General features: G+C 40.8%; 1 protein-coding gene across 1 annotated transcript; it reads right to left on the bottom strand.

Moving 5' to 3' along the window:
* Nucleotides 1-33: 33 nt before the first annotated feature.
* MKKS (MKKS centrosomal shuttling protein) lies at nt 34-347 on the bottom strand. The gene has a single exon (XM_042475612.1). It carries the CDS (start codon nt 345-347, stop codon nt 195-197), a length of 153 nt encoding a protein of 50 aa, XP_042331546.1. The 3' UTR covers nt 34-194.
* Nucleotides 348-13,492: the final 13,145 nt, after the last annotated feature.

Here is a 13,492-nt window from a genome sequence, read left to right as displayed (position 1 = left end):
ATAAATTTCCAGTCAAGAGTTAGATGCACCCCGTGACTATAAAACACTCTTTAATGAACAATATACACACAAGTGAGAACAAGGCTCCTGTTTTCATTTGCAGTCAAGGACAAAACATATGGATACAGCTGTGCTTATCTGATATTTAACAAACTGCTATATGAGAGATCTGTGTGGCATTGGTGGAAACGGTGTCATTCATCGATATCTTTTGATTTAATTTCCAAGCCAGATTTAGCAGAGGACTTTGCGGCTCTCTGTATAATGTAGGTCCCCAAATGGACGCCAACAAAGGAAAGCCCAGCCACAAGTAGCCAGTTCTTTCTAATCCAGCTGATCTTCTTCATTTCTCTTGTCCAAGTGAAATCTATCTGCAGTTTTGAAAAAATAAAATAAAAGAGTTCATGAGACTGCAGTCAGAATCAAAAGTAGCCATTTTTCAATAAAAAGTGTGAGCAAAATCAATAAAACCAGAAAACCAATATAGAAATGGAGTGCTAAACTATATAAAAGAGATAGAAAATATGTGGTCCACAGAGGTTGTTGAACTACAACACTCATTATTCCTCACTGCTGGCAATGCTGCTCAGATGGCAGCTAGAGTCTAACAACATCTATTCTAGAGGGCTACATGCTACCCTATTATACATCTTAACGTTAACCTCCACTTTAACCCTACAGGCACATCTGGTGGGAACATGAGAAAGGACCTTCTCGGTAGCTGCCCCAGGATCTGGAACACCTATCCAGAGAGGTCAGAGTGGCACCTTCTCTATTTTCATTCTGCAGAGAGGTGAAGATTTTTCTGTTTTGACAGGCCTTTGAGGACTGAATGTACAAGGTACATCACACCTAAACAATGCACTGGATGTTCTATCTGCTATTTTTATTGTGCTGGTTTTTTTTAATGATTTAATATTTATTTGATATTATTAGTTTGATAATTTAATCATCTTTTATAAAACTGTAAGAAACTGTGTTTTTAGCTGCCTTGAATTCCAAGCTGGGAAAACGTGAGATGATGATGATAGTTACGCAATGATGGCCAGCAGAAATCTAGCCAGACATTTTAAAAAGTCCTACTATGTCTTCAAAGTCCAAACTGTTCATATTGCTGTATTCTATTCCAGCCACAAGTCAATCAAATAACGAACAATAAGCATATCCACAAAAGAACACCATCTATATTACTTGGAACCCATCTGTGGATAATGAATATCATATGTAGCCTTGAGGTTACTTGTGTGGTCCTTTGTCATTTATATGCCTCTGACCTTCCAAATACTATACAGTAGTAGATGCTAAGAGGCGTTGTACATGCAAACAGGAAAATGAACTAGGTTATCTATGATTTATAAATTGCCATGAGCCAAAGTCAAGGGGCAAACCACAATATGGTATCTACTGCGGCTTCCACAATTCATGCTGGTGTGGTGGGAGGAAGAGGGGAACTCTTTGGACTGGTGCCACTAATGGATATTTGTTTGGTCACTTTCAGGCACTAAACCAGCTACTGTTGTGCTAGTAGATATTCCCCATTTGTGGTTTTGCCTTGGCTGTCCTTCGTATATTACATCAATCATGCAGAAAAATGCTGCACACACGAGGCTGGATGCAAGGTGTTTCTGAGTGCTACACTTGCCTATATAGTTTTGCTGTGGGGTTGGTTATAGACCAGTGTCTTAGGGCAAGGTTGGGCAACTGTGACCCTTCAGGTGTTTTTGGTCTCCAAATGCAGTATCTGGATGCAAAGGATTAGCACATGCTTTTTTCCCTCTTCAATTTACACTGACATGCCCAAGTTTACTCATCTAGGGCTGCAAACTTGCACTTAACTTTAAAAAATACTGATAACTATCTTTCTTCTGTACTCAAAGAAACAGATTAGAGTGGAAAAAAATCATCACCACTTTTAGTAATAATCACTGAAGCTTGGAGCCAAGAAGGTCAAGAAAAAATATATTTTGAGACAGCAACAGGTATGCAACCCATTTAATAGCTTCAGTGTATGAATTATGCAGGAAGGCTTTATTAACAGCATCTTTGTGAAGGCAGGTGGCAACCACAGCTGCATTGCATCATTTTCATTACAGATGCGCAGCCGTGCCTGAATCCAGTTTTGCCACAAGTATGAAAATATAAACAGATGGAAAACGTTAAAGCCTATAAATTCAAGCAGGCAGAAAACTACATTTCAATCTTAGATTACCTATATCTAGATCTATATATTTACGTCTGTGCATGTTTTGACAATTCAGTGATGCCTTTAATTAAAGGCAGCAACTTCCATGTTTGAATTTACTGTATACACTCACGCATAAGTCTGGAAATTTAGTTCAAAAAATTGACCCAAAAAACCTGAGTTGACTTATCCATCTATCAATGTAGTACTGTACTTTAACTGTCATTTTTAAAAAAGAGAGCCATCCCCTGGTGAAAGGAAAGAGTGTAATTTGTTTTGGAAGCACTGACCTCCCTTTATTCTCTCATCCATCCAGCCTTTAAAGTGAGCACCAAGTTATGTCTGCTGGAATTTTGTAAGTTCTTTGGTATTGTTTTCCTTTGCTTCATCATTTAGATCCTTTGTTACATACCCCTATGTTTTACCCTCAACTTATGGGTCATATAAAAATCCATAATTTTGGCCCCAAAACCTGCCCTCCACTAATACATGAGATCAACCTACAGTCGAGTATGTATGGTATTTTTGCAACTAGCTGGCACATGTTCTCAAGACATTTAGTTGCTCATTTCCTCATTAACAGTTCCTAACCCCAATACATTTTCACAGGACACGGAGTCACCTAATTAAAAGGTAGAAAATAGAAACCAGGATTGTTATGAGTGTACAATACCTTCTTGTAGTCTGATCCTATATCACAGTACACCAAACATCAACAATAGCATTACTCTGCCTTTGCAAATTGTTTTGCAGAGGTTTCAGCATGCTTCACAATTTGTTTTATATAACAATCTTGTACAACAAGGGTTGGGAAAGTGTGATTCATACAGTTTGGGCAGCCTATAACTATTCCCCTCCAACTTTCCTCTTTCTGGTACAAAAGGGGTGAACTGCTTCTCTTGGAAGACTCCTGAAGTGACTCATCTTTTAAATGGGCCACAGTCCCTTCCATTTAATATTAAAAATACCTGTTTTTTAAAAGCCAAGTGGATTGCTGGCCACACCATTGTTTTTGATTTTTTGGCAGTCTACATGGCCCATCTGGCAGAAAATAGGCCCTCAGACTTTCTATAGTTGCCCCTGCTACTGTAAAATGTATGTTGTATGTATTACTGATTGAGGGGTCAGGATGAGAATGGTCTTGCTAGCTTCACCTACTGTGTACATAGCAGTATTCCTAATTTGTTGTTAACCACCATACTGAAGCAGCTCTCAAAGGCTTTGCTAATGCTGCTGCAGGTTGTGGTACTGCAAGCAAAACCATCCTCAAGTTGGAAGCACAGCAGATATACAGTTTGCCCAACCTGCCATTCAAATGTTTTGGCTGGCTTTATTGATTTACACCATGGCTGAGCACTGGAATTCACCAAATCACTGGTCATACTCCAGCCTAGCTGCCAAAAATCACCATGACAAAATGGCTACTTTTAAAACAATTTTTGCATGTCAAAAAGTAGTGATGCTGCTCTCCTCCATCCTGCAAATTCAGCAGCCAGTGGTGAGAACTCCAGCAGAGGCTATAAATATGGCCAGGGGAATTGATGTGTGCTATATCTGTCACCCATGCTGATCTGGATTGATTTAGGGTTCTGGGTATATTTAGCCTGAGAAGAGAAGGTTAAGAAGTGATATATTTAACGATTTGAAGGGACGTCATACTGAAGATGGAACAAGCAGGTTTTCTGCTGCTCCAGAGACTAGGACGTGGAGCAATGGGTTCAAACTACAGGAAAAGAGAGTCCACCTCAACATTAGGAAGAACATTCTGACAGTAAGGACTGTTCGACAGTGGAACACACTCCCTTGGAGAGTGGTGGAGTCTCCTTCTTTGGAAGTTTTCAACAGAGGCTGGATGGATCTGCTGGGATTGCTCTGATTGTGTATTCTTGCATGGCTGTGGGGTGAACTGGATGGTTCTTGAGGTCTCTTCCAACTCTATGATTCTTACTCCCAGAAAGTGGAAAAGTAAATCTAAGCCTGTGTTAGCAAATCACAGGCATCTGGAAGACTTGGGGACCTGTTGCAACATGCCAAATATGGCCAGTTGAGGCAGGGGGAACCAAATTGGCATTATATTGGGGGGGGGGGCATAAAAAGAAAGATTAGGCTTGGATTTAGCCATGCAACAAAATTCTCTTTCATTTATATCACTTCTCTCATTTTGCTCTTGCTGCAACAGAAACTTACCTTTCAGTTACTCCACAGCACTGTATGGTTACTTTCCTTTATTTTGTTTCTCCTGTTGCAGCACATATGTCACAATGCCAGGCTCTGGGACAATGTCATCTGTCTTGGGTTGGAAAATAGGATGGGACTTGATGTTATACCAGCCCCAGTGTATCAACACAAGGCTTGTCCCCATAACAATCAAAACTCTGTTGTTCTTCCAAATCGTTTTAAGCCCCATAGCGTGTTGGTCTCTACCTACGCAAAGAAGTTGAAGTTCTTGAATACGTTCTGCTGAACACAATTCAAGCACACTGCCTCCTAACTGTAATGATAATAATAATAATCATAACAGCAATAATAGCAGATCAGTTAAGTAAAACCTAAATGCTCCCATTTTGGCAGCTTGATCCTGACAATATGTTCTAAGAATATGAATAATCATAAGCAGGTCCTACTTCCAATGATGTTGGTGAATGCAGCTTTGACTATGTATCAGCACGAAAAATAAATGAATGGGGAGAAAGGTGGGATAAAAATACAATAAATAAACAAACAAATAAATAAATAAAATGTATACCTCTCACAGCTGAACTATTATAACCAGCCTGTTTAAAGAAACATTGGGGAGCCGAGTTATACCAGCCCTTGACTCATGGGTGCATCTACAGTGTATAAATAATGTGGTTTGACACCACTTTAAGTGCTGTAGCTCTATTCTGTAGAATCCTTATAGTTTTACAAGTTCTTTAGCTTTCTCTGCCAAAAAGTCCTGGTGCCTCACAAAACTGCAAATCCTAGGATTCTGTAGGATGGTGGACCCCTGGCAGTTAAAATGGTATCAAACTGCATTATTTGTACAGTGTAGATGCACCGCCATGTCCTCCCTTTTCTCCTTTTCAAATAAGAAAAATACTGTTTAAAAAAAACCCTGATAAGCCACAAGAGTCACAGGCCTTTTTACTATGGATGTCTGTATCACTGTTGTGCCGACAGAAGTAGGCAAAGTGCAGCCTGCAGGATGCCTTTGGCCTCTAAGGAACAAATTATTTTATGGTGGGAGGGGGTTTGCGCCAGAATGCCTCAAAATGACCTAAAGGGGTGTGGAGGGCATTTCTACTACATTTGGAAGTTCCCTGAAAGAAAGAGCAGGAAGTCACTTCTGGTTGTTGTTATTGTTGTTGTTTTAAAGGGCCCAAATCAATGGTAAAATGCCCCCATGTCTCCTTCAGGATATTTGGGGGCATTTTGTGGCAAATGTCTTTTTGATTTGGGGAAGGGGATGTAGGTCTGGCCCTTCGAGGAGCCCTGGTGGCACAATGGTTAAATGCTGGTACGGCAGCCATTCATAGCCACAAGGTTGTGAGTTCAATTCCAGGACTCCAGAGTCGACTCAGCCTTGCATCCTTCTATAGGTCAGTAAAATGAGTACCCAGCTTGTTGGGGGCAATTTGTCTACACACTGTAAACAGTTTAGGGAGTGCTTAAGTGCATGGATAAGAAGTATAGAAATGTACTTGTTACTGCTACTTGCTAAGGTCCCCTGGAGGAGGGCTATTTGCAGCCCCCTAGAGCAGTGATGGTGAACCTATGGCACGTGTGCAAGAGGTGGCACTCAGAGCCCTGTCTGCGGGCACACATGCTGTTGCCCTAGCACAGAGTTTGCCAGAGTCTCTTACTAGAAAGCCAGAGGGACGTGGCACTTTGCAATAAATAAATGGGGTCTGGGTTGCAGTTTGGGCACTCGGTCTGTAAAAGGTTCGCCATCACTGCCCTAGAGCCAGAGTGGTATAATGGTTTGAGTGTTGAACTATGACTGTGGAGACCCAGGGTTCAATTCCCAGCTTGGCCATGAAACTCGCTGGGTGACCTTGGGCAAGTCACATGCTCTCAGCCTCAAAGTATGGCAATGGCAAACTTCCTCAGCTTCACACAGCTGTCACCAAAGTGGTCAACATGCATCTGGGTTATACACCTTTAGAGTGCAGATGGAGGCTCAATAAGATGAAATGCTCTTCCATATAAAAAACAAAAAGTAAACAAAAACACCCACACCTACAAAAAATGGAATTCCTCTACACATGGAAAAACAGCATGTCAAGGAAACATTTCCTCACACGTAACTGTCCTTAGGATTAATTGTTCTGTTAATTTGCAGACCTTCTAATTTTAACTGACTACTCTTTTTCATTAGTAATTTCTATTCAGAAATAATTGTCCTGTAAGTTGTACAAAATCTAGTGAATAAACAAAATCTGAATCCATATTGTTGTTGTGTTACACTATTATATTAAGCCTACAATCATGTGGTCATTGAAGAGGGAGTAAGTGCCATTGAGTGCTATGTATAGAACTGCATTAGAGACAACTGCTTTATCATAAGTGAATGTTGCTTTTCATGCAAACCGACATGTTAACATTTCAAAAAATGAACCCAGGAACCTATCATGCACAATAAAGCAATAAAGTTTTCTTTTCTGTGTTAAAAGAGATGGGGGTGGGAAGTAAGATCTGACTTTATACACCAAGCATTGTGACAAAACACGCCAGGCAAACAGCATGGGTATTTTGAATACAGTCAACCTACAGTTAAGGCATTTGAAGTTCAAAGGGGGAGTGAGGTTCATGTACCTGTCCTTGGTTACATAAAGGCTCCACTTAGTTGTAAACCATTATGTTACAGCTGCTACAGCAAGGCAATTACTTTGTCATGCGTGAATGCATGTATGAATTATGCAATGGTAAAAATGATATAAACCAAGGACTTAATTCTGTGTTGTTGTTTTTTTCTTGGTGACTTTAATAAATCCATCTTGGTTGCATATGCCAACAGGACAATGGAGGCAAATATCACTGACTTCTCATCCACAGCCCTGAGAAAAAAAAATTTGGTGGGCGGAGAGGGGCAGGGAGCTTCCTGGTCAGTGTGCAAAGTAGTGCTAGAGGCTACAGGGGAAAGTGGCAGGACTCCTCCTTGCTGCCAGATAAGCCTTTGTGAGATCAAGAGGTCCACAAAAAAGCAGGTATGAGTCCAACCCACTGTACAGTATTTATTTGTGATTCGTCTCACAGAAATGTAGATGAGGGCATGTATTCAGATATTGATCCTTCTTCAAGTAATGAAATACAGATGGAGAGTATACATATATCAGTCACATAAAGGATCTTGGAGATGAACTAATCCAAATTCCACCTGCAAGTACATGTCTTGCAGATCAGGATGCAGCTGACATAATGGTTTGAGTGTTGCACTATGACTGGGGACCAGGGTTCGATTTGCTGCTCAGCTATGAAACACACTGGGTGACCCTAGGCATGTCAATTGTCTTTGCCTCAAAGGAAAGCAATGGCAAACCTCCTCTGAAAAAATCTTGCCAAGAATACCCCATGATAGGTTTGTTTTAGGGTTGCCATAAGTCAGAAACGACTGGAAGGCACAAAACAACAACATGCAGCTATACTATCCAGTCTAACCTCTGCCTAAATGCCTTCTACAAAGTAAAGGTTGCTGCTTCTGGAAGCAGTTTGTTTCCTTGCCAAAGAGCTCTGACCGTTAAGATGTATCTCCTATTGCAGGATTTGGGAACTTGTAGACTCTCAACTGGGTGTTGTTAGACTGCAGCTGCACACTACAAAGTGAATAATAAGGGGTAATGGGTATTGGGTCCAACTATATCTGGATGCCACAAGTAGCCTGCCCCTGTCCTGATGTTTAGCCAAAATGTGATTCCTTGTGATTTTTAACCACTGACTCTAGATCTGGTCATCCAGAGAAAAGAGAATAAACTTATTCCATCCTCGACATGTTATTCTCTCTAATATTTGAAAACTACAACCATGTCTGTCCTTAATTAGCTCTTTTCCATCATAAACATACCCTCTCTTTTCAAATGAGCCTTGTAACTCCACATCAGCTTGGTTGCTTTCTGTGGATTGACTCAAACATGTCAATGTCCTTAAAACAGTCCATCTAGAACTGGATCCAGTTACTAATCCCAACTGGAGTGGACCAATTTAATAAACTGCACACCTAAGTAAAGTCCACTGATAAAATGGAGCTACCTTTGTTTAGACTAGAGGCTACTATTCCAAATACAGCTTGACAAATGTAGATTACGGCAGATCTATTACTTTCCGTAACCCGGACACTATGTTTCGCTTAAGGCAGCCCAGGATGGCATTAGCATTCCTAGCTGTATTTCAGTACTAGCCCTATACAGCCCTATTCATTATGACATCAAATAGATGGAACAGATGGCCCTGACGGGGTGGCTTGAAGCAACCCCACCAAAGATGGATTGTGGCTGAGGCAAACATGCTGTGGCTCCAATCCTCCTTGAGCCTGGCCCAAATAGTAGCAGAAAAGATCCAGTCTTATTTGGGCTGGGAAAGAGGTGCCTTTCCCAGCCACGCTGAAGCCCCAGGGTGGCTTCAAGATGCTCTGGCGGCATGTGGCGTGTAAGTGTTGTACCACTGGAGTGTCATGAAGCCACCCAGCTTCCGGGCAGCTTCCAGATGACTTCCGAGCATGCAGTGCATAAATGCCATGCTCCCAAGACACCCGGAAGCAGGGCTGCCTGTTTTGGCCCAAAGTTATTTTTACTTGCAGTGCAGTGCCAGATTTCCCCATCTTATAGTTGTGCACTTATATTTTTTGCATCCAAAAAGTGACAGTTCTTCTCAATTGAATCTCATCATTATTACGTGTTCCAGCTGACTTGATTATTTTGACCCATTCCAGCATATGGAAGCTTCCTTTTGCAAGCAGCATGAATTTCCTAAATATTGCTGGTGCAGCCTATATTTTGTGATAAGCCATCTTTAAAGAGTTTGCACTGTGGACCACATTATCTGAAGGACTGCTTGCATGCATTGTGATCTGACACAAACTAAAAAATCAGTATCTGAGGTCCTAGTCTCTAACCCACTAACAAAAAATGTGAGGTTGGCAAGTGTGAAAGATGAACTTTCCTGCGGTAGCACCCGTCATTGAAATACTGTGTTCCAAAAAGTGCATATAGCCACACTTTACTGACCTTCAGGATGATTAAAGATTTATTTATTTCAGTATCCATTTGATTGAGCTTAGTGGATTGTGCTTTTTGTTTGATTTCAGCTGCTGATGCACTGTTTGTTATGTAATGAACACTGGCTACTATTTATGTGGTTTGATTAATTATTTTGCATTTTAAAATACATTGTAATCTGTTTTGCAAGGTTTGAAATATGAAAGGAACTCTTATAAATAAAAAAGCAACAGCCATTTCATTGAAACCTACATTAGGTCTCAATGGATAAAGGGAACTATTTTTCTACCATCCAGTGCACACTTAGCAAAGAGAGCCAGGGTAGTACAGTGGTCACCACTATACTGGACAAGACTTTCATGATGTTAAAATGCCTGGCCAGTCATGAAACTTGCTATGTTTTGGTTTTGTATTCTATTTTTAAACAAATGATCTGTTTTAATACTGTAGTAGTTTAATTCCATTTTAAATGTCCTTTTCCTAAGATTTTAATTGTACTGTGTTTTTAGACTGTAAGATGCTTTGAACCTCATTTTTTTTTGGGGGGGGGGGGAAGTGGAGTACAAATAAATATAATCATAATAATTCTGTTGTTGTGTGCCTTCAGGTCATTTCTGACTTATGCTGACTTCTGACTGTATGGTGAACCTATCATGGGGTTTTCTTTGTAAGTTTCTTCAGAAGGTGTTTGCCATGGCTATCCTTTTAATAATAATAATAATAATAATAATAATAATAATAATAGGTTTTATTTATATACTGCACAATCACTGGGAATCTGAGCGGTTTATAACAGAGGGGTTAATAGACAGTTCTTTTGAGGTTGAGAGAGTGTTACTTGCCCAAGGCCAATCCTTATCTCTCAGCTTAATCTATCCCAGGGCACTCTTGTCTAACATGCATGGAAGAGGAGGAGAAAAGAGTACCTCTTGTGTACAAATGGCTATGCCTCTCTCAACATGTACTCATTCTCCTTAAGCAACCAGGGCATAAAATAGCAATAGCAAGTACATTTCTAAGCACTCCCTAAGCAATTTGCAATGTGTAATCCAAGTGCCCCCAACAAACTGGGGATTCATTTTAGCAACCTCAGAAGGATGCAAACCTGAGTTGACCCTGAAACTCTGGCTAGTATTGAACTCACAACTTTGTGGTATTGAACTCACAACCACTGCACCACCAGGGCTCTTACAAAAAGCTACCTACCAAGCAACATGGTGAAATGGGCAGACCTTCCTGACCATAATCCTCTCTGATGATCCCAGGTCCTCCCTTCTTCCTCCTCTCACCCACCATAGTAGGTCAGATGCTTAAACAACTGCAGGAGGCTGGATAAAAATGAAGGGTCAGTAGAAATTTGGAGTTGCGGGAAGGAAGCACGTGAGCGTTTGGCTGCACCTACACTGTAGAAAGAATGCAATTTGATACCACTTTAAGTGTTCTAGCTCCATCCTCTGCAATCATGAGATTTGTAGTTTTACAAGGACTGTAGCCTTCTGTGCCAAAGGGTGCCGGTGCTTCATAACTATTGCAAATTCCAGGATTCTCTAGGATGCAGCCATGTCAGTTAAAGTGGTTTAAAAGTGCATTATTTCTACCATGTAGGTCCATCCGAGCATCTTTATAGAAATATAAAAAAAATTAAATCATCATGATTAGAAACTCAGTGTGTGACCTTGACCAAGTCACACCCTCTCAGCCCCAGAAAACCTCATGATAGGTTTGCCTTAGGGTTGCCCTAAGTTGGAAATGCCTTGAAGGCCCACAACAACAACAATGTTCATTAAATCCCCATATATACAAATAAACATGTCTCACATCTCTCTTGTAAGATTTTTCATAGAGCACAATGGCAATCTGTATGGACTCAGTAACCAAGATTTTAAAAGGTGGGAGGTAGAGAGAGAAATAGCTGCCTTTATTTGTTTCCCTTTATATCCCACATTTCCTCCAGTTGGTTCAAGACATCCTACAGTACTTCCCTTCTCCCTACTTTTATCCAATACTGTGCAATATGTAGGTCAGGGTGAGAAGGATGCAAGGCCCAAGATCACCCAGCCAGGTTCAGAACCCTGGGAAAACCCAAATCCAAGTTCTAGTTGAGCATTGCAATTACTACAGAAACGTCCCCCATCTTTTGCACGCAAGAGATGTCTGAAAATTTTGCATGGAAAAAGTGTTTCACTTGCTCATCTCCGGCATTGACAAGTTCGTAAAATAAACGATAACACAGAATATTACTGGGATGTCAATGGGAGGTGGAATGTTGTTGTTCTGTGCCTTCAAGTCATTTCTGACTTGTGGAAACCCTATCATAGGATTTTTTGGCAGCTTTCTTTCAGAGGTGGTTTGCCATTGCCTGCCCTTGAGGCGGAGAGAGTGTGACTTGCCCAAGGTCACATAGATGGGAGAAATCTTTCCTTCCTCTCCTACTTGTTGTTGTGCACCTTCAAGTCTTTTCTGATTTACATCAACCCTAAAGTGAACCTATAATGGGGTTTTCTTGGCAAGATTTGCCATTGCCTTCCTCTGAGGCTGAGAGCATGTCACTTTGCCCAAGGTCACCCAGTGGGTTTCATGGCTGAGCAGAAATCAAATCCCGACCTCCAGAGTCCTAGTCCAGGATGCAAACCACTATGCCATGCTGGCTTTCTAGGAGGAAATAGAAGAAAGGCAAATCATTATACTTGTTATCTGCTGGGGTTTGGTTCCAGCATTCCCTGTTATCCGCTGGGGTTTGGTTCCAGCATTCCCTGTGGATAACAAAATCCATGGATGCTCAAGTTCCATTAAATATAATGGCATAGAAAAATGGTGTCCCTTATACAGTATAAAGTGGAAAATCCAGGTTTGCTATTTGGAATTTATACTTGCCATGGATGCTTGAATCTGTGGATAAAAAAATCCGTGGATAAGGAGGGCTGACTGCATTTGCAGAATATCTCTTATTTGCTTGGAAAATATAATGGTCAAATAAATAAAATGATCTGGTGGGACAAATGGGGTTGTTGGATCAAGAAAGGTAAAGCTGAAAAGGGGGTACGATGAAGTTAGGAAAACTATTTATTATTACTTTGTATTTAAGTATTATTAAATATTATTAGCTTGTACCCACCATGTGGAATTATTATTATTATTATTTATTATCTTTTACCTATAATGTGGAATATCTTATTAGTAATTAATAAGATATTCCACATTGTAGGCACAAGACACATTAAGTTACATTGGAGGGTTTCTTTGAAAAGCATGTGTTGTAATATAGGGTATATTTAGTAAGGGTTTATGATATAGGTTGCATGGTATTACAGACCATAAAGCTAACAAATAAAGCAATTAAAAATGCAACATAAAAAAGGGGGGGGGAGCAAATAGTTTTCCAGCTGCAAACCCTTCCCAGTACCTCTGAAGTTGTGCAGCAAAGCAATGCAAATCCTCTGCAAAACGTGATGCCCTCTCTTTCTCTCCAATACTCACACTTCCCTGCTTTCCCCGGAACTGGAATCAAGGGGGTGGAGACTACAGATCCCAGGGTGCACCAGGAGCACCAAGACCTAGGTTGTGGTAATGCTCTTCTCAAGGCATGATGGGAACTGTAGTAGATGCCCCAATCAAAGCCAGCTTGCACAGAGCTGAGTTATGTACAGTAGAGTAGTGCAAAAAGGAAAGGGAGAGTGGGAAATGGAGGGATCAGGGTGAGCAGAGATGTCCTCACCACAAAGGAGGACAAGGCATGGCAAAATGGAGGACATTCAAGAAAAAAAAGAGGACAATTCAAAGCTCAGAACACCCCAGAGATGTAAATGCATGCTTTCTGAGTCATGCTCAAAATGGAGGGAGTTTTGCAAAGCTGGAAATGGAGGACATGCTCTAAGAAAGGAGGACTCTGATCAAGGAAGACATTTTAAATGAACTTGACTTCTTTTCTCTTGGGGAAAAAAAACCTGGGTGCATCCGGAGAAGAAGTGGGCTGATCTCCAGGGAAAGTCATGGCAAAAGAAATCAGTCTCAAAGGAGCTGCTCTGTTCTTTCAATTACTCCCATTTTAGCTTTTCCATTTTAAGCTAGAAATAGGAAAGAAGATAGGAAGAATGTCCTTTCACACACTGAATAAAAC

The sequence above is a fragment of the Sceloporus undulatus genome, chromosome 1, assembly GCF_019175285.1.
Source record: "Sceloporus undulatus isolate JIND9_A2432 ecotype Alabama chromosome 1, SceUnd_v1.1, whole genome shotgun sequence".
NCBI classification, from domain to species: Eukaryota; Metazoa; Chordata; class Lepidosauria; order Squamata; family Phrynosomatidae; genus Sceloporus; species Sceloporus undulatus.
This window is presented reverse-complemented; position numbering and strand designations above follow the sequence as displayed.